The 22680-nt window shown below is 37.1% G+C and overlaps 1 protein-coding gene and 1 long non-coding RNA gene across 5 annotated transcripts in view; both read left to right on the forward strand.

The window, feature by feature from the left end:
• The first annotated feature begins 632 nt into the window (after positions 1 to 632).
• On the forward strand, positions 633 to 2156 carry calca (calcitonin/calcitonin-related polypeptide, alpha). The gene is made up of 4 exons (XM_008310780.2): positions 633 to 676; positions 867 to 961; positions 1123 to 1251; positions 1828 to 2156. Exons 2-4 carry the CDS (start codon positions 876 to 878, stop codon positions 1985 to 1987), a joined length of 375 nt encoding a protein of 124 aa, XP_008309002.1. The 5' UTR covers positions 633 to 676; positions 867 to 875; the 3' UTR covers positions 1988 to 2156.
• Positions 2157 to 2538: 382 nt separating this feature from the next.
• The window catches only part of LOC107988562 (uncharacterized), a 55099-nt gene continuing 34957 nt past the window's right edge, over positions 2539 to 22680 (forward strand). For 3 of the 4 annotated variants that reach the window (XR_003049759.1, XR_003049761.1, XR_001760036.2), the window contains exons 1-2: positions 2539 to 4242; positions 21693 to 21775. This is a non-coding gene — a long non-coding RNA (uncharacterized LOC107988562). The remainder of the gene's footprint in view (positions 4243 to 21692; positions 21776 to 22680) is intronic. The other variant, XR_003049760.1, reaches the window with a different exon arrangement.

Here is a 22680-nt window from a genome sequence, read left to right on the forward strand (position 1 = left end):
TTGGTAGCACATTATTTTATTTCCAGTCATTTCAACCACATGGTGCTCTGTGGTAGTTCCATGTCTCCGTGTGGTGAACTTTGGGCAGGTTCTGTAAAAACCATGATTATACATATGATTAACAGCTAAGCAGGAAGTTTTTTGTTTTTTTTTAAGAAAAGACCACAGTCTCATGGGTCTCGATATGTTTCAATCTCTTTTACTCTGCTTGAAAACATAAATTTCTGTGCATCCCAAGTGCATTGTCTTATATATTTGAAGCTTTTGCTGACAGAAGAAAATGTACAGATAACTACCCCGCTTTTTACTGCAGTACTGTATAATTGTTCACATCACTGTATCAGTGTGACAAACACGCAGAGCCAAGGAATTAAAGAGATGCTACTGTCCAGAATGTTTCTCTGCATTTTGATTCTAAAACCAGGCTGCTTTTTGTGAATCACCTGAGAACATGAACAGTCATTCCATTAAGTGTCCCATAGGGTGCGTAATTGGCTAGTAGTTTGAGGTAAAACATTCATCTGGCCAATAGACTATGATCAAGTGGCTGCTCAGTTCACTGTGAAACCTCTGGGGAAGATAGTGTATATAAAACCCTGTTCTGTGGGCTGTGCCCAGCAGACAGAGTCAGCATCATCAGTTAGATCTTCATTACTGGAGGAGTTATTATCTCACAGTAAGTATGAATGAAGGAGCGCTTATTCTTGAATGTATTCATTTCTGATTGTGAGATATTCTGTGTATATGTGTATATTCTGTGTGGTATGGCTCACATATCTGATTAGAGCATGTGTATATTCTGTGTGGTATGGCTCAAATGTATTCTTCCAAAATCCAAATATTTTCTCTGGCTGTGATGTTCTCAGGGAGACGTGATGATGGTGCTGAAACAGTGGACTCTGCTTTGTGCCTACATGCTGATCATTTGTGACATGTACATGTCACAGGCAGCTCCATCCAGGTGACGTTTTTCAAGAATGTTGCTAAAATATTTAATTGTAAAAAAAGCAGGTTGTGTGTTACATGGAGTCTATTGTATTAACTAACACACTGACAAACTGGATGCACTGTGTTATAAACCTGTGTCGATGTACGATGATGATGATGATGTGCTTTTTCTAGAAGCAACAAGGAATTAATTTCAAATGGAGCGGTTTCAGACACCGATGTTGAAAAACTCCTAAGAGCTATGAAGGACTTTATGCAGATGATGAATGATGAGCAAGACCATCAGTCAGCTGATGAGAACAGGTCTGTTCTGTCTTTCTTTCCTTGTTTCTTTCTTTCTTTCTTTCTTTCTTTCTTTCTTTCTTTCTTCCCTTTTCTCTGTCTGTCCGTCTGTCCGTCTGTCTAGTAACAATGTTTTATTTAAAAGTCCAACAGCTCTGCTTAGGTAACAGGTATTTTGTTCAGCTATGGTTGTACGTCTAATGTCTTTCATAATTGCATGTACTTATTTATTAAATCAAACCCTTATTCATTCATTTAATCATGTGGCTGCAGTGGAATGGCACTGGTTAGGAAGCTGCATAGAGCATGTAACTGCTGCGCATTATAAACACGCATGACAACCATTGACATTACATACAAACGAAACATCGACATTGCCAGCTTATGCACAGTATGTGTGTAACAACATGATGCATTATCACATGACTGTATGACTGTAAGCATGTGTTTCTTTTATATTAACTTTAAATGTTTTTGATATGTGAACGCATGACATTTTATCAACAGAGAAGCATCACTCATGTACTACCTCTCATTTGTCTGCATGACTCATGCTGTGTAAGCCAGTTTCTGCATGTGTGTGTCTGTCTCTAACAGCTTGGACAGACCCATGTCTAAACGCTGCACCAATTTAAGCACATGTGTGCTGGGCAAACTCTCACAGGATATTCACAAACTGCAAACCTTTCCCCGCACCGACGTGGGAGCACATACACCTGGCAGGAAGAGAAGTCTATCTGAGCCATATGGGAACTAAAGCACATCACACAACTGGAAATCACAGTGTCTCATCTACTGTTTGTCTGAGCTGCTCATGCATGATCATCCAGCTACATTCACAAACCTGCAGCTGGTGATGCATGTTGATAAAACGCACCTCATGTTGTTTCCATCATTCATGAACATTTCATTGTAAGCACAAACTCTGTCCGTTTTATGGCATCTGTGTAATTTAAACCAAAATTATACCAAATAAAAATAATAAACTCAATGGTAATTTCATTTTGCATTTATTTCATCTTCAGCACGTCCGTGGTTCGAGGCAATGCACATTTTATGTTAGTTTGTCCCGTACACTGTATTTTGAATGTTACAGTAAATATATATGTTTTGTTTGTTTGTTTTTTGCCTGAAAAGCAATACTACAGCAGAGAAGCGGGGCTGTAACACTTCCACCTGTGTAACCCATCGCTTGGCTGACCTGCTGAGTCGGTCAGGTGGACTGGGATACAGCAACTTTGTCCATACCAACGTTGGGGCCCAAGCATTTGGCAGAAAAAAGCGACATGGCCCTATGTGAGCAAAAGCATCGGTACGTTGACCTCTGGTGCCCTCTCGGGACATGAGGCTCTGAATTGCCCCTGTAGGAGAACAAAAGGTCCATGTTGAAAATCTGTTTTCTATTTCATCAAAAGTCTCCCTCATTTCTGTCCACAGAACGTGGCCCGAGAGAAGGGTTAGAAGTCTTCATATTTGTTAGGTCTAGTCCCCCAGCCCTATTCAAAAACATGTAATGTAAGGCTAAATGAGTGAATGGTGAACTGTTCAGGTTGTACCCCATCGTTATCCAAAGACTGCTGTAATTGGCTAAAGCTTCCAGCGACTCTGTAAAGGACTCAAGAGGTAGAAGATGAAGATATCCACCTGCTCAACCTTTGCTGTCCCTCTGATCTTCATTTCCCATTCACCCTACTCCATGGTGGAACTCCTGTCAGTTCTACAGATTGTACTAGAATCACATTTAGGGCCAAATCACTAACATTATGTTATAATAATTTAGAATTGCAGACAGAACTGACTAGCACTTACACTTATTCTTCCATGTGTGTGAGAGCTGCTCTTTCAAAAATGTAATGTGATTTATCTGTATTGAGACTAACTGCTAACAGGACACGTTTACACATGACGTTCAACATCATGTTTTTACGTAATCTTGTCTTGTTTTCTTTTCTTCTTCTCCAGAACAGAGAGCCTTCATTGTGTTTCAAAACTGCGTCGTCATCGATCTACAAACATATCAGAAAAGTATCCCCCGTAAATATGAACCACTGTCTTGCTTTGAGAAACCCTGCAATGATAGAATCATTGCAATCATTTCAAGTTCATCGAAATATATACTTGTGAAAGCATTTTTATCTAGAGGTAAATATGTTGTTTTTTGTAGGAAAGAAAAAAAACTGTACTCTCTGTCTCTCTCACTCTCTTTTTGTTTAGCACTCATGCCCTTTGTAAACTTTGTGCTGTACATTTGCACTATCAATGACACTTCAACCAAGGTGGCTGTATTTGGACTGGATGTCCTTTCATGATGACAAATGTAGGAATATTTAGTGAGTTGCTAAAATAAATTGTATTTTATCTACACTGGGGCTCTTATTTTTTCACTTTGATTTTGTTTATTTATGAACCTGCTGATACTGATACTTCTAACTTTTTTTGGTAACGTTACATTGTGCATAATAAAAAACAAAAGTGTGATAAACCATTAAAATCATCCAACATGGTGGCCATCTTAGAAAAGCTCTACTTTTATTGCAAATTTTAAAAAGAACTAACCTTTCTTAAATGACCACCAGGTGAGTGTACACTAACATTCTGAATTTCTTTTTCTGAATTAAAAGTTAATATGAATAAAAACGCTTACCTCACTCTGTCTTACATAGTATAATAATTACCTAAATAAATTAAATACAATTAAAACAAAGTTTAACAACAGTTGATTGACAGACAACAAGAAGAAAAGAAGAAGAAGAGTTGGGTGTGGCCCCGTGCCTTCCGGAAGAGCAGTGACGTCTGCTTAGCATAATTTAGCCACAGCGTGTCAGGTGAATCAAGTTAAACCCTAAAACGCTTTTTTAAAATAAAGGTAATACTTGGCGCGGACAAATTAGAGCTGACAGTGGATTACAAAAGCTATAAACTGAAGGAAGAATTCCAGAGACAAAAAATGGCAGCTGGAAATAACACTTCATACAACCTCAGTGGAAGAGAAACGTTGGACTTACGTTGAAAGTAAGTCCGTGTTTTGTTGTTGTTTTTTGGGTGTAAACACGAACATGTTTGTTGTTTATCTAAGTATCAGTTTTAAAACACTCGTAAACTACGTATGTATAGGGTATTTTGTTTGTTTATGTTTGTTTTGTTTGTTTACAAATCTATCAAATAATTATCCATAAGAAATACTTGCTTTTTATACTATTTATACAGTACTACTGGTCAATTACAATAATTTATTGTAAACACACTTGCTTAGTTTTTAGTTAATTGAGCACTTTGTCACCAGCATCACGTTTCAAAAATACATACTGTATCTGTTTGACTTATTTGTTGATAATTTGTATTATTTAGAGTTTAATGATTTAGTGTTAGTGATTTGCAATTCACAGTATCTAAAATGTGGTCATATTTTCACCAGGTTTCATTTCTTACCTTTCCTGAACACATGCTGCTAGTTGTTTCATGACAGACATCTTTCAGTAGCCGTTTGACTTTGATAAATCTGGACATCTATCTGTTTTGTCCTGTATACATTTTTAAACTATAAATATATAAATATGACAACCTTCAGTGTATTAATGTTTGAAGATGCTGGAAACCCTGTCCCTTGAGTGTTGGCCATAAATTAATATGTCACTTGATTAAACAGAGGAAAGGGCTAAAGGAGTAGCCATGTGAAAACACCAGACACAGCTAATGAATGATACGAGCTGCTTGGTTGGTGTAGTTGAGGCAGAGTCTCAGAGGATCTGCTCAAGTATGGAGCGCTTTTTTTCTGGTGTGTCTGGGGACAGACGCCTGTCAGTTTTGTCTCATCACCCTCTGGATGAGACACTGGAAGTCGGTCAGAGACGATTGTCTTGAGGTTCTTATAGGAAACAAAACAAAACAAAACAAAGCAAGAAAAAAAAGAAGAAATCCCTGTCTGCGCTGTCCTTGCTCTCTGCCTCGCCTTTTTCTCTCCCATGCATACCCAAAGTCACGGCACTGCTGCTGTGTCTGTAACGCCATTTATAATACTATTCTTTATACCAACAGTGTAACAGATGGGGTTTCTTTACCCTCCAGATAGGTGTAAAGTAAACTTTAGGGATTAATAGTCTTCTGTCAGAAAGATTACTAGTCCCTGATCTTGGCATACATGAGAATTGAAAGACTCAGAAAATGTATGGTTTCTGTGGTCGAATGGTTGGATTGGCATTGAGAGCAAACACTTGAAAATTATGATGTGGAGAAGGTTGTTTATTGATGACAATTACCTGACTTTTGTTCAATAACTTTTTTAATGGCATGTCGTGAAGAAAACTGCTCGATGTTTCAGCCCAAATGAACAACACTCAAACTTCTTTAACTTTTATTCTGAAGGAGACCTGAAGCTCTTAGGTTTGTGATAGTTGTTTTAGAACAAAGGACTTTAATAATTTTCATATTCATTAAGTCATTAAAATAATTCTAACCAGGTAACTTATACTTTCTTGCTTTTGCACCATGGCCACTGATAATTATAAATCATCATTTGGAATGCATGTTTATATTGTATTGCCACCCCCTGATGTATTTAATTATATTAACTTAAGGCTTTATGAAATTAATTGTGTAATATGGAAATCTTTGCCTCATCACATCTTTTAATCCCAGGAAAGTGAAATTTAATACTATATTTTTCGGATTAGAGTTAAAGTTATAACTTCTACTACAGACATTTATTTGTGTTTTAAGGTAAATACTAATGCAATGCCATTTTATTTAGGAATTCTAGAATTATTCAAGTGCCAATATTTCAACAGATTTTATACACATCCTTAAGACACAAAAAATCCCAAACAAGGCACATTTTTTTTTACGGATTTGGAAAACTGATAATATTAATGTTTTTAATCCCCTTTTTGTGTCAATACCAAAAAGAAATTGCAGTGGAAGACAGTTTTTACCCTGCTGCAACAAGGAATATTATCTCTTTAATTTCTTTCTAGAAATAAGACCCTAATCATAAAGAAGTGTTAAAGCACTAAAGTATTGCGACTACCGTGTAATTGAAAAGAGGTAATGTCAGTTTTTCTTCACACGATGGCAGCAAATAGCCACAAACCCTGTTTTAAAGCCCATTGCATTTTCATTGGCGTATTACTGCCCAACTGTGTTTGTGTTTTTATAACTGCATACCTTTTTACAAGTATCATACCGGAGACCTTTCTGTTTGCGTTTATTTTATGGTCAAAATACTGCAAAATATAATATAATATCTGAAGAACATCAGTTCGGAAGTCAAAAATTACAAGGATCACTGTTGAGTAAAGCAACTTATTTACAATTAAACGTGGTAACATGGTAACAATTCTTTTTTGTGAAATTTGACTGGTTCGGAACCTTTTTCTTTTGTTTCTTTTGCATTTTTTATGATAATACCCTCCTATGCATTTTTAAACTGTCTCCCTTTGACACAAAAACATGGACAGTGAAAATACAAGTTAAAAAATAACTTATATTTAAGCTGTAAATCTTTGAAATGGTCCTACTCACATATCACATCAGTTATGTATAATTTGGTAAATATATTTATAAAAATATTTATAAATACAGTATCAAAGAAAAGATGCACCTGTTATGTTGCCATATTTATTGTATAGTTAGAAGAACGGCATCATGGACCTTCTTATCTTTCAGTACATAGTAAAGATTGAGGCCCACATGCTGCTTTTATTGTCTGGCAGCCACACTTTTAACTTCAAAGTCCTGTCCACCCTAGTGTCTCAGGAGAAATAAAGGCACCGCAGCAGCAGCAGCATCAGCAGCATCAGCAGCAGCAGCAGCATCAGCAGCAGTCAGCCTTCACTGTGTGCTGTGGTTAACTATGGCCACAGGCTGGAGCACCTTCTTGTGTCTCTTGATGATAACGTGTGTGTGTGTGGGAGAACGTGTGTTTAGGGACATCACCTTAGCAAGACAATTATCTATACTTTATTTAAAGTTTATGAAAATATACAGAGTTTCGACCAAGCTCATCATCATCTTTGTGATGTAGGAGACATGAATCATTTACCTGGCTTTGAAAAAGTGTCCTTTCTGGTCTTGCAATAGTGATGTTCCAGCTCAAAGGAACAATGTGGTGGTTTTACTTTAATATGAACAAAGCCTTTGTCTGAGGTCCACACATACTGAACTAGGGGTGGGATCCAGAGTCCTGAGTCCAGCTTTGAACTACCAGGTCAAAGACATCACAGAAGTGACGCTCTGTTCCACATTCATCTTGTACCTCACACAGGAGGGCTGTCACATTTGTCCTTTTGATTGTCCTCATTTTTTTTCGTCAAAGGTCTGGCTGGAGCCATAGGTCATCTAAAAGCTTTTATGTCGAAAAAAAAAACAAGTGTGTTCTTGTTCTTGCTCTTCACTTCAGGGGAAAGTTCTCCACTTGTTAGCATGGCTCCCTGCTGCGCGAAGAATAACAATTTGAACGACAAAATTCAAACAACAAGTTTCAATTTGGCAAGAAGGCTTTATTTTTAAATGTACAGATGAAAGTATTTTGCAGATATCAATAGAGAGGTGAGCATATAAATGGAATCCACTGCCATTAAATATCCAAAGCGAGCCCACCACAGAGAATAGCTGAAAACACAGGTTCTTTTGAAGTTAAGTCCTTTGGTTGTGCATGTCTTCATTCAACTCGCCTGTGGATGTTTTAACCTTCTGTAAAACTTGCTCTCTCTCTCTCTCTCTCTCCCCCACTCTTCTCTACATCAGAGTAATGTGGATCTGTACTGCTGCCAATGATTTTTATTTCATGAACACCGTGATTCTCTTTGCTAACTTTGTGAGCATCCATCATAGCATTTCTCCTCTCCTGTCATGAATGGACACCAAGATTCTATAATGACTTCAAACCACCTAATGCTTCAATAAAAGAAGCATTAAGATTTAATATTTCTATTAGATTAACCACATTTGTTTTTTCTTGCTTTGATTAGCATTATTTAATAAATTGTTCAACTTAAGAAAATATTTACCCCCTGGTAATTGGATGTGTAGAATTAGTCTGTTTTAGATAATAAATATGTTAAAAACGACGTATTAAGTGTTTTTTATATATATTTGTTTGGTGCGCACACGTACATAAAGAAACATTGGAACAAAATAAAACAAATGGGACTAATAATCAATCGTCCCCGCAGCTGCATGTTTTCTGTTGCCGTAGGCTATTATTGCTGGGTTGAGCTCATGTGCTTTGTGCATTATTGACTGTTTTGAGTTTTGACAACACATTTCTGAGATGAGAGGAAGCATGTCAGTGCCTGCAGTTTCAGAGGAGGGAGATGTTACACATGCTGGAGAACACAATTACATTTTCTTTAATAATAATAATAAAAAAATATATATAAATAAACTCATATTTGTATATATTTAAAATATCAATATATAATTTTAAATGTATGTATGTGTGTCAGTGTGCATATCTATGTATAGAGATGTATATTTATATATGCCATATATATACTTATATATGTAGGTATATGTGTGTGTGTATATATATATATAATATTATATATACACACACATTACATTTAGTGTTCTGTTGGAACTGTAAGGATCAGTTATAAATTAGCCACTGCTGGTGTACAGAAGGAGATCAGTTAGTATTCACTGGACATAACCAGCTCTTTGATACAGCCAGTGTTCTCTTTACTCACCACGAGCATCAACATTTAATGAGATGTGATTTTAGCCCCCTTTTTTTGGAACCTGTGAATATTTCAGATAAAGCAAATTGTGCTCGCCCAAAAGTAAATTGACTAAGAGGTGGTCAGAGCTCCACCGTCACCCGTGATAGAGTCAAACCCTGTCTTTGTGTTGTGGGATATGTTCATTAAAACAAAGCCATTTCACTCCCTCTTAATCAGCAGCACACGCGTCATGGGAGGATACTGCCTAGAGCTAAAACCTGGTGCATAATTTATAATTGCAGGTCAGGACTGTGGGTGCATATTATCCCAACAAAGATGAATTACTCTCCCATCAGCTCATATTTACAGCTTATACCTTGATGCATAGCTCATCATGGAGACAATGCTGTAATTATGTCCTGAAATGACATTGGAGCGTGTGAACATTTTAATATTAGTTAACAGGCTGGCAGTGTGCATTAAAATCACATACAGAAACTTTCCCTTGTCCAGGTCTTTAACGTCTCTTGCACAATGTGAACATCACTGTGCATGAGAGAGAGAGAGAAAGAGAGTGCGAGTAAAAAAGAGTGTGCAAGAAAAGTGTCACAGATCACTGTGACACTGCAGGTGTTTAAACTGTGCTGATGTAATTGGTCACATGGGGAATAGAAACAAGAGCTTCACAGTCCTTGATTTGATCCCTTGGTTATTGATTTCTCAGTCTGCTTCTAACGGAAATAATTGCCACATGTAATGTATTATTCAATTACAAGACACTGCTCTCAACTTTGGGTTTGATGGTCCTTTTTGAATCACGGAGACCTATAGATAATTCAACACTGTCAGCCCATTAGGCAGCGCGAATATTAAAAGCTATGCGTTAATCCTGCCTATTTATTAGCCACCATGACATTCTCCACTTCTCAGAGTTTTCAGCCTTTGTATAGTGGAAGGAAGTAGTCTTTGCTTCTTATTGAAGCCCATTATTTTATTGAAACTCCACTCTCATGTTTTCTTGCTTTACTGGGCCAGTTTGGTTAAACAGGAACCTATACAATGAAACGCAAACTCACATTCAGCATGAACCTGCAGGACTTGTTTGTTTTACAATGCCATCATCTTGGATGATGGTCCAGATTATCAAGAATTCATGCAGATGGACCGACATGTAACCTGGCTACTGTAATATTTTACAGTAGCCAGGTTAAATGTCAGTCCATCTGCATGATGGCCTTGTAAAACAATGAGACTACAATGAGACTACAATAACTAAACTATATATTTTTCTCCAGTTTGTCTTTTGGCTGGAATAGTTTAGAGTAGTGTTTCCTAATTTATTTATTTTTAGTGATTGAACATTTTTTACATTTGAAAAATCTCACCGTACACAGCCAAACAAAATGTAAATAAATCTCATCTCCTAGTTTCAGTTTACTCACACTTCACGTACTGAGTGTGAAACCTCACATAGAGAATTGGCAGCGATTTATTATATAGGTTTGAGCCAGAAGAAGTCAAAGCTCCCAGACAAATAACCAGGATGTTTCTTGGTGGTTCGTAGTACGTTTGTTAACTTACTGGTTGTGTACCATGTTGTTAAAGATAATACAGTATAGTAACATTGAGTTCTAGAGTACTCAGTACATCAGAGTACTCTGTGGGTGGGGCTGAAAAGTAAAGGGGTGGACCCAGAGTGCTTCAAGTGTTGCCACTGCACGCCCTTAAGCCGTTTACCATAACAACAGAGAAGTGTAACCCCCATAATATTAAGTGACAACCAGCGATTTTCTAAAGACTGACATCATTTTCAACAAGCAGTGCACGTAGGTAGATGTGTTAGTGTGGGTGGAGCTGAAAAGTAAAGGGGTGGACCCAGAGACAGTTTTGCGTAGTATGTTCCTTTTAAATGCTAACTCTTTTTTCAACTCTTTTTTTAACTCTTTTAAGTTACTATTAAAAAAGTAATTAGAATAATGAATTAATTAAACTTCATAATTTCACCAAACGCTGTTTTATAGACAAATATAAAGTGAGCTGCTATCATCACCTGTCTGAAGACGTGAAGGGTAAATTCCAAATGAAATGTTTTACGTTTCATTTTCTTTTCATCCAACCCTGGCCTTGAGCTCTTGTACAAGATTAATTGTAATGTTGGAATTTTTAACTCAGCAACTGATGTGCAGCACTGTGTGACATAGATTTAATGATCATCCGTCGAGCTCTTGTTTACTGCCTGCTTTTTCCCAGTCATGTTACGTTAATCCCACTCCTGCTAACATTTATTGTCAGTCTTAATTGGTTTGATGTCGCTACACTTGCTGTGGCCGTTTGTGCGCTTGTTGAACGGCTGTTTGCCCGAAGTCTTTATTATCCTGACAGTTGACTTCTGTTCGTTAGTTTTTTTTCCCTTTCCATTTTTTATCAGCATGGACATTATTCAGTTGAATGCCAGGCTGCTGTGGTAGAGTCGGCCCGTGCCCAGAGATCACAGGGGAAGTGCAAAGACTGTATAAATTATCAGCAATATGAACTGGATCGAAGATGTTAATTGCACCAATGGTTGGTTATGTGGGGAATTTCTATGCATTTCATGCAGCGATAATAAAATGAATTTTTTACAAAGGGATCTTATAATAATATCTAATCTGCAGAGAATACCAGCACATCAAAGGATAATTCAGATCTTTGAAATGTATCTTAGTGGTCCGAAATGTTAAGCACCCAGCCTGTGAATAATGTACTCAAGTCTGTAAAATAATAATAATAAAAAAAAAATAAAAAAACCCCTAGAGTTAATTAACGGTTATTATGGTCCATTTCAACTTTAATTTGACTTTCAAATATTAGCTCTTATATATAAACTCTGCCTGCGGCATCTGCAAATTAGCCCAGTGTATCTGTTCTAATTAGGCCCCGTTCTTCCCATGGAAACACATACAATGACATTAATAATTCAGAGAGACAAGATGTATTTGAAAGTAGTCATTAGATTACACTTTATTTGCATTGTATTGATTTAATTTAATTGATTTCACCTTTACATTTACAGAATAAAATCATAGACCTGGTTAAAGGTGACAGGGTGATTATCAATAAAAAAAAGATCATTGTTATGTTAAAACATACCCAGATCTATCATACTGTATATGGATACTTTCAATTCATATTGATTTCCCTTTATACTGAGGCCACGCTCATTTTGTCTGTGATAAAAGTTGCCCAAAAGTGGGCGGTGTAGTTAGAACGACCCCGCCCTCAGCCTTCACACTTCCCTGTCCTCCACCTACTTACCCTCTCCCATTTCCTCCCCTGTGCCATCTCTCGCTCTGTCAACAATGATTGCGCTCCCTGCCACTGATCAAACACACCTGCCAAACATTCCTAAGCATGTTCACTAATTACCCACAAAGCTCTGCAGATTTCTACCTCTAAATAAGGCATTTGTATCAAATTAGAGAGGCTGGGTTCTTCAGAAATAGAATGGATTTTTTTTTTTTTTGAGGGAAGGAACCTCAAAGGATAATGATGGGTCACATTTGTTTTAAAAAAACGGTATTCCTTAATACCATTTTACTCTTAAGAGTTCTTATTGGCTACTCACTGTGCTAAGTTCCATTTCCATCACTTCATTTGAATTGTATTTTTATTTATTTTCTCCACTCTCAGTTCAATATTATTATTTGTGAGATCAATATTAAGGTGTTGTTGAAGTGAATTACTTAAAGGTGGCTTGAATTCCATAATAGCAGGAAAATTATCTCTTTTTTTTAAACAAACGTGCGATACATTAAGATACAGATTTCATTGAACTATAATTACAGTATAATCATTATTTAACTGCCTCTTTAATGAGACAATACTGTCCTAAGATTAGCTGCATTATCTCAATCGGTTAATATTTTACCTTCTGTAATTTGTATCTTTTTATGTATTCTTATTTATACAATGTCTTTCATAAATAAATTGCATTTACTCAGTTTAACTCTATATCTCACAAAGTGAAATTATTATCCCCAATTGATTTATTATATATTTTTTAAATGTATAAAATATGCTTTTTTACCACCTGATATCTGCTAAGGTGGAACGCTGATAATTGTGGACAACATAGACACAGCACATGCAACAATAACACTGGAGAGTTAATTGAATCTTTATTTCCTATGGAGAATAATCTTTGGATGTAGACTGTATTTGATCAGTATGATACGTTTTTGTTCCCTGGGGGAAACACATTGCTGTTTGGTGGTGGTTTTTACTGTCTGAGCAGTGAGTGAGTGAGTTCTGATGTAATTCAGTATCTGTTCTTTCTGTCAGGAGAACTAAATCACTGGAGGTGGTGTTTAGTGCTCATGCATTTGAACAAGAAAGCTTACTTTCTGCATGGTTAGTTTTCCAATACTGCCTTAATGGAGGGAAACCAAGTCTCTGTTCTCTTCAGCAGTGACACCAACATGTGGAGGAGGTGGAACAGAAAGTCAGAACACTGAGATTTGACATTCAGAAAACCATTATTAAACCAGTTTACATTACCTGTGTAGATGAAGGGAGGTGTTTGATGAATGATTACTGTCTGTTACTTCATTAGTGAGAGAAATATTTAAATGATTGAGTCATTGCAAATGTTACAATCAAATTCTTTAAATTTTTAAATCTGTTGTTTTTCTTTACAACAGGTTTCAGTTGTATGTATATCTATTTTATATATACACATGCATGTGTTACTTAAGAGCAGTAATCTGTTTTTATGTCACTGACAAGCAAAACACTATCAACCTAATAAGGCTGCTGTAATGAGATCTGTGTACGTGAGCCATCGCCTTCTCAGGAACCCTGTTGGATAAAAAATGATAAATAATTAAATAGGTCCTTATTTGTTCAAGCATTTAACATTTAAAGGACATTTTCTGGCTCTGGTAATCAATAGTCAGTCATGTTGAGAAGCTTTAAACTCAGGATGATGTTTTACAGGTTACAATGGCAAATTAAAGCCACGTAGAGCTAATCAATAAAATCACATTAAAAAAAAGAAAATCTAAATTAAAACCACACAACCAGGATGTGCAGTCTGATACATGTAGGCTGCACCATGTTATTGAATATATATCATTAGCAGCAGATCAGTGCAAGTGATGCTTGTCATTAGAAAGACCAGATGGTGGAGCCAGAAACTCAGTGGAGAAAAAGTCTGATTCTCCTCATTTATTATTACCCTCAAGTTTCTTTACTGGCTCTGTAGTTTGCACTGCATGTGCCCGTGTGTTTGTGTATCTGCGTGTGTAGTTATGTGTGAAAGCATGTGTGTTTACCCTGAACTAAAAACACTCACTTGAGAAACAGAACAGGGCTCATTTTCTAACCAACCCTATCGGCTGCATCTGAGCTATGGATGAATAATGGTTGAATTCAAGAGAAACACATTCCACACACACGTACACACACACACACGCGCATACATACACAGCCTGGAAAACTAAACAACCACATTTGAACATTTACAATTAAGAAAAGCTCAGTGATTTAATATCTTGGGTGAGTGCTGGTAAAGTCACGCTTTGCTAGTGAGATAAAATGTGGCTGCTCCTGGATATTACTGAATGCATCACAAATCCCTAACTATGTTTCAGAGGTGCTTCAACCACAGTGGGAATATGAGTCAATCTGACAGGGAGGCAACATTTTGTTTTGCAGAAAAGGACTCGAAGACAACATAAGCATCGCAGCGCCTAGAAAGAACATTTCCAGGATGACAGCTACATTCTAAAAGTGATAGAACACAGTATCAGGCACATACAAAAACCCTGGCAGCAAACTGAGGAGTAAAAACCCTGTTGATTTATTGACATAACAAAAAAATAAAAATAAAAACTATTGTTTTATTTTTTTTCTACCTCATTACCTTACTGCCCAATTGGAGTCTTATGTCCAGTGTAGTGGAATTTCCCACATCCTGCTCAACAATCAGTTTGGTTTATAAGGCAGACCTGGCATATTTTAGCACATTGAGATATTTGAGGAGGAAAATCATAAATGTTCTTGAATTCCACTGGTCATAAAATGGATGTTTATTATTTTGTATGAACCTACCCACCTGAGATAGAGGTCAAATAAGTTGAATGGAAACGTTAAAGCCTTAAATACCCGCATCCTGTATGTTAACTTCCAGTCATAACACACTTTAGTTTATGTTGTAATAATTTTTAATTTATTTATTTTATTAAATTTTTAATTTTTACCATATTTTTTGTACATTAAAATAAGGTAAAACTCTTTTTTTTTTTTTTTTAAATTATTGTCATTTTGGTGCTTGAGTGTAACCGTGTCTCAACATTTAGCCAAAGCGGTAGTTGTAATAATATTTTAAAAATAAAATCCTAGATGTAGCACATAAACTTAACACCGAACCGGATTCAAAACAAACAAAAAAAAATAACCTAACTTAATAACCTCAATTACACATTACGTCTTACTTTGGTCATTTATTTCTGCTGCAAATTACGTACAAGAAAAGGTTCATGCTGTGCTGTCAGCAAAGCAAAACATGTTTGTGAAAACAGTGTCAAATAATGTGTTTTTATGCCCCCCGTTCCCCTTCTCTTTTTTTTTAGAAAAAAAAAGTACTCTTAGAATTTGTCAGAATAATTAACTTGTCAAGTGTAAATAAATGTGAGGACCAATAGACTCCACTCTGGTTCCTCTGTCAAAACAGCTTTTGCTTTCCTCCTCAATTATTGTCTTTTTTCGTTTTGTGTTTTACCGCATTGCACGTGAACACACTTGTACCTGCGGTGATAAAGACAACAGGCATCTCAAAATATCCTCTTAAGATGACTGCACGTCAAATATAACTGCCAAACATGCTAGAAATCCAAACGAAAATCAACAGGCTACTCATTTCTAAACAGCGTTGTTTTTTAACTTTTAACTTTGATTTCATCTCCAAATTCTCACACCTTTTTTTCGGCGTCCTGAAGATTGCAGCATTTACGACATGCTCTGCTGGACGTTCGATACAAGCAGGATCACAAACAATCAACTTTGTGGAGGACGTTGAGTGAAACATCTGTGGATTCATTCACCCGTGGCCTCTCAGATTGCTCTGGCCATCACCCGCCCTAATGGCTTTACCTGGTGGCCCTTCATTCACAGCACTGACATCTCATGTAGTTAGATTTGGCAGGTGTTCATTCCACAGAGCATCGGTAGCTGACTTCTCCATTTTATCAGTCCCTGGTTAGAGAGCTGGCCAGAAAATAATTCTGCAGCAATTACCATATGTTGTGATTGTGGTTTTGGAGCAAACACTACAACATCTGTGTTATACTGGCATCTGGGGCTCGCTGAAAGAAACTTTCCCTGCTCTTACATTCCTCTCCTGCATCTACTGAACAGGTGCTGTCTGCAACAGTGCTCTCCTACAGAAGGGCTCTGGGTGGACCGCTGCGTTCCTCCCTGTTAAAGCTTTTATATACACACACACACGCGCACACACATACACAGAGTGTTTGTAAAAAGAGTAATTACTGACCTGCAGCTTGTAAGTGCATTCCTCATACAGCACAGCCGCCTCTTTGTGGTCAAAGTTTGCCATGAATGTTACCAGTTCAAGCTTTACTCGGCCGGGATATATATATATATAATTTTATTTTGACATGTATATGGATATGTTTCATATTCAGGTCAATTCTAAAGGTTAGGCTTCTAGGAATCATCTGTCAGCTTACATCCAACTGAGAGCAGCCCCGGGAAAAAAAAAAAAAAAAAGAGACTCTCAAGCCTTCACAAGGTAGAAAATAACCCAATATTTGAGGATTATAGCCCTGTTTCATCCAAAGTATTGTGTTTTTTTTTTTGCCTTGAGTGGGTCAACAAAAGTTTTACTCATATATTACTGTGTGGAAAAACAAAAGAAAAAGTACTTCAAACTGAACACTGGGAAATAATAAATACGCAAAACACACATAAATGCTGAAAAATAATGAAAACAATCTAGTCTACGTGTCATGTCTGAATAAGCAGAGCCGGTTCAAACTTGGTATTAATACAGAATATCAAAGAATACTGCTGCTAATAAGACACTTCTGAAGCTACAGCCAAGAAACAAATTTAAACATTTCCCAACAAATCTCTAAATCTAATCTTGACTTCCATGTTTGGATGATGTAGGAAATGCTGCTATTATGTCCAGCTGATTTTTCACCAGTATTTGTTAGTGCTGTATAATTACTATTACTGATGGGAGGGCCAGCATCACCATCATGATCAGAGTGCTAACGCTCACAACTAATGATGCGAAGATTAGACAAATGAAAACCAGACGTTTGGTGAGTGAAGCCTTCATGTTCTGCTACCTTTTGCCAGACAATCAATTATCTGTACAAACTTGTAACATCGATCAACATTTGTCACAAACCATACAGCAGAGCAGGTGGTGAGTTAACACAGCGTTCACCAGAGACCGGGGCGTCTGGCCAGCAGGCTCCCAGTCAGAGCGGCGTGTGTATTCCTGTGTTAAGTGATGTTTCCCACTGCAGGGCTGTGTTATTCTTTCATACAACCACTCAGAGCCTCGGTGCACATGTCATTTCATAGTGCAGCGCTATAGAAACTAGCGCAGAACCTGGGTTCAATTCAATTCCAACAATGTTGATGTTTTGCAAAATGCTACTTCTCTTTTTTTAATAATTGGAAATTCTAATTTGTCACGAGGAATTAATTTAATAACCTTTATATAGACATGAACCCTTTTATAACCCTGTATGAGTGTCTGTTTTTATTAGACATACACGTTCACTGAGGATTAAAGTCAATCATTTTTAGCAGCAGGTCCCTAAAGGTGGAGCAATTAATATTTTAATCAAGTGCATTCATAAAAGCTCAGACTGTGTTAAACAGCCACTGCTCTGCAGAGATAAATACGTGTTAATGACAAGTCACATAAAAGACAGTGTTTAGATGAAGAATGTTCAGAGATTCTGCTGACATCTGTGGAGTTTGGTGCACACAAAACAATGTGACGTGCACAAGAACCAGAGACGACAAAAATTTCAAAGCGAAAAAAGTTAAAGCCCGGCTCATCAGGCCGGCTGATGATCTGTTTTCAAGAACTGTATAATTAGTAGAACAGCAACATCAATGAAACAGCACAAGGAGAGAGAAAGAATTACACACTTACGCCGAGACCGCAGCATCGTGTGTGAATAAATCACGGGAATAATTTAATTGAAAAAGTTCTCGAAAAAAAAAGGCAACACAGTGAGTTTGCTGCAGAATAAGCAGAATCACTTCCTGCTGCAGCTGTAAATCTGTCAGGGGACAAGAGCACAAAACAAAGACCTAGAAATGATCTCAAAGACTGGAACAAGAGTGATTAAACTTTTATGGCTTGAAATAATTGAATTATCCGAAGAAAAAGGTCGATTTTATGGCTGTATCTGAACCACAGCGACATCACAAACACATGGCTGACAACAGTCTGACTGACTGGTTATATTCTCCTCTTTCAGAATCGACTGCTGAACTGAAACTATTCTAAACTAGTTTACAGTCAAATTATTCAGATTTTATTGCTGAAAGGTTGAGGAAAGTCTTACCTTTAGAAACAGAAAAATAGCTGCCATTCAGTTGTGTTTTTGACCTTGAGTGAAAGTTGTTTAAATTTTCTTACACTGAGGAACCTTTTGAGTCTGAATATTAATTAATTCTCAACACATTTAAAATTCATCTGTAAATGAAAATGTTATCTATCCCTTTATAAATCTGATTTGAAAAAAAAAGCATTTGAATCGTGATTTATTTAGCCTATTTATACCTAAACTGTGGTTAAGTGTAGGTAACACCCACACAGCACAAAAGATAAATAAAATGAAATAAAAGTAAAACAGTGAGTATGAAGGGAAATTATTTTAAGATACATGAAAAAAAGAACATTTTTACACACTTAAATTCAATTTAAATCTATTGAATTTTTAAAAAAAACACAAAACATTTAAATGTAATCCTTGCTTTAACAGTCATCAAAAAACATTTGTCTACAGTAAAAATGTAAAAGCTGTTGAGAAATTATTGCTATGCTCAATCACATATTTTCAATGATTTAGATTTTTCTTCTTTTTCTACTCTATACCAGGGTTTTGTTTGCGATTTTCATTAGTATTGACGGCAAATATGAACGCTTCGAGCGTCTTCTTTTTTCCCCATCGATTCATCGCCAAATTCCCTTTAGTGACAAAAGAATGTGTAAAAAAGCCATCTGAGCGTAGACAAGCTGGAAGATGTTCCCATTTATATTCAATATTCAAATTCCCGTCGCATGTGTGTGTGTGTGTGTGTGTGTGCATGAGTGCTCAGTGATGGCAGCGTACCGATTGCTGCGTGAAGTACTGTAGATTGCTGCCTTTGACATTTTCCCATTGTGCTCGGTGCTGCAGCAGGCAATAATTAAATATCAGGTGCATAAGCTGCTCTTTAATTTGACATGTGTGCTCCAGGCAATAAACACATGTGGTGCAGTGGGGGCTGCATAATTGCGGAGGAATAAAATACCATATCAAGAGTGAGAGGATCATTGTATCAGGTACGCCATGACAGCTCGTTTGATCGTAGCGCCGAGGCTAAAGAGGTTGGCTAATTAGTTGTCATTTAAACTCACCCTCTAATCAGGGCTCGCTCTTGCATAAAATATGTCCCTGTCACATGATCAGGGAACAATGCCCTTAACCCTCTGAGACCAATGTCAGCCATCACAGCTATTAGGAGAGGAGATGAGGAAACACTGGTGCTCAGGAATGACGGTGTTCCTCATCATTTTTTCATAGCAACTGTAACGAGAGAAGAATTCTTCCGTTTCTACCATCGAGGTATACATGATAAATTTATTTGGAGCTGTTTCACCCGATGCTTGTATAATTCCCGGTATCTCCAAATCATCAGCTCAACAGCGACCCGTCGGCTAATGCGCTAAGCAGAAGAAGAAGAAGATGTGGACAGGAGTAAATCAGTGAAGGGAAATGAAAAAGACCACTCTGCACTCACGGCACGACGATGCATTATATCAGCACAAGTAGCAATGAAACGTTCAGACAAAACTCTGATGAGACCCTGGACGTCTCTCCAAAACTGCCAAGTGTCTCTCGCTGTGACTTTCAAAGATGGCAGAAAGTGCTCCGGTGAGAGGTGTATGAATTATTAGCTGACAGCCACACATAAATAATAAGGTACATAATGCCAAGTGTGAGTGCCTGGGTCTCCACGGGGACATTCAACAGGTGAACCCCTCCTCCCCCTCCTCACAGCCCCCCCCCACCCCTGTGCTGTGTTTCCATTCTGTTCAACAAAGAGCCTGTCTGTGCAAACAACTTGTGTCTGAAAGCTTTCCCTGATCATTCTTTTATGTGCTACTTCCCTGATGCACAACATTCACAGGACCTCATGATAATAGGCTTCGCTGGAACACAGTGAAAGGAGCGAGACACTTGTCAGAGTGGATACGTTCACGCTCGACCCCGGGGAGACGCCTCAGCGCAACGCACGACAGGAACAGGAAACAGAGAGAACATCTTCCACTGCACTCCCAATATACAGACTAATGGCTGTCAAGTTAGTCCGGCCTCCAGCTCCTGTGTGGAGCAGGTCTGTCGTCATGTGAAATCCATTAGAGGTTCCAAGTACACAAGAAGGGCAGTGGATTGATAAGGCAGGAGGAGAAGTGAGGCAGAAGTAGGGAAGAAAGGAAGCGTTTTACTCTCCAGCAGGACCTGTTAAAACAAACTGAAGTGGGACATTTACAATATTAAGTACATTATGATGAGCACTTCTTAGCATTGGCCTGTAGGGTGTGTGGTGGTAAAAATGGAAACTCCACTGCTGTCCCAAAAAAGCTAGGTCTTTGTTAATAAGGTTTAGAAGTAATAATTTGATCTCAGTGTTCTCTAATATTGTAATATTCCTATTAGATGACTGTGAAATCCAACCCCTCAGAATCAAAAGTTAAAAACTGATAAAAGTGTGAGAAGGGAAGGACTTTTTTTTTGTTAAAGAAAAGACGTAAAAATCTCATAAATGATCCTTTTAGTCACATTTAATAAGACAGATGATTACCAGGAGCAGAACTTCTCTCTGTTCTTTGGGTTTTAAAAAATATTGATAGATGTAACGGTTGTATTAGTCAAAATATGCATTTTTTTCTTTATGGAATTTAGATTCAACAATATTTGAAATGTATTTGAAGGCACTAAATTCTCAAACTTGTTTTTTCAAAATGTTATGGTGATGGTGTTCAGCTGGGCCAAACATTCATCCATGTTGTCCATCTACATTTATAACATTATCAACAAAACACATTTTTTGTGTTGACCATTTACCATAAATGATGGCCGATATTAATGAGATATAATTATGGCTGTCAATCAATTACAGTTTTTAATCCTATTAATCACGGTAGCTGTGGATTAATCACGATTAATCATGATTGATCAAGGTAAATTGTCATTCCTGAATATGACGTAAACCACCAGTTTTTATTTGGGACTAATCCAGATGATTGGATTATTGACACAGTTTTGACAATGTAAAAAAAATAATACGCAAAAGTAAAGCTTGTAGAAGTTTACAGTCCCGGGTCAGTCAGCCTGTCAGTCGTAGTCTTATTTATTGGTCTGGCGTTATGACTATTGACTTTTATGAATTAAACTGACCTAAATGTTTAACTTATTTATTTGATGCCCCATGTCTGCTTACATATATGGCAGGAAGTGATCACTCCGTGTCCTATAATGCCACTCACTCTGGCTTTTTCAACAGATGTTACAAAGCTGACTGTGATAATTAGAGCGCTGTGACCTTCTCATTAGAGCCAGGAGTCTGCTCATCCCTTTATCCTTCAGGTCAGTCCACCGCAGCACAACTACTGTATTTATCAAAGATCAAATATTTATGGAAGAAACACAAAAACACAAAGCACAATATTTTATGCTGGTTATGTTTTATAGGATGTGTCATTTATAAACAATGGCCAGACAAAGTCAGTTCAACTAGGAGTATAGTAGAATAATTAATATCAATAAATGAGGTTTTTACATTATATTATTCTATATTCTATTGTATTATTATATTATAAAGTAACAGTGAGTGACAGCCATTCAATTGCTCCAAATTTGATTCATTCCTTGTAGCAGTTTTTTTCATATATCATGATATGTACATGTCATTATATGCAGATGACAAGCTCTTGTTTTCTGAAGCTTTTCCTTTAGATGACCATCGCAGTTGCTCAGTAATAGTTGTAATAGAGTAGTAATAGAGTATATACCTTTACCTTTTCCATGAACACAGCTCTGGATGTCTGTGTATTTAACTGTAAGTCTGATGTGTTGAATCTCATATTAAATATATCAATTATTTAAAAAAAAAAACAATAAGGATGGTGACCTGTTATGTTGCTATTAAAGCCAAACGCTCAAGCTAACAGAACAAACCGCAGTCAGATGAAGTGTTGAAAACCAATGTGCCACCCACACCAACTCATTAGGCTCCTCAACACCTGCACGCTCCCTTCTATGTAAAGAGCTGTATAAATTAATCACGCACTGCCTTATGCACTTTGATGCAATTTATAATGCACATTAACGAGGGCTGACAGCTGTAACTAAAAGGCAGAATGATCACTTACAATTCGCAGGAAAAAAAACAAAAAAAACAAAACAAACCACGGTGCAATAACAAAAATAATTTGCATGACTCCCTTTTTTTCCCTGTCAGACTCTATTTTCATCTTCATGCTTCAGCTTTT

Source organism: Cynoglossus semilaevis, chromosome 5 (genome assembly GCF_000523025.1).
Source record: "Cynoglossus semilaevis isolate Cse_v1.0 chromosome 5, Cse_v1.0, whole genome shotgun sequence".
Lineage (NCBI taxonomy): Eukaryota > Metazoa > Chordata > Actinopteri > Pleuronectiformes > Cynoglossidae > Cynoglossus > Cynoglossus semilaevis.

Coding starts and splice junctions, on each gene's coding strand:
- calca (XM_008310780.2), top strand. CDS start 876: ATGATGGTGCTGAAACAGTGGACTCTGCTTTGTGCCTACATGCTGATC. Junction 962..1,122: donor TCACAGGCAGCTCCATCCAG/GTGACGTTTTTC, acceptor TGCTTTTTCTAG/AAGCAACAAGGAATTAATTT. Junction 1,252..1,827: donor CAGTCAGCTGATGAGAACAG/GTCTGTTCTGTC, acceptor TGTCTCTAACAG/CTTGGACAGACCCATGTCTA.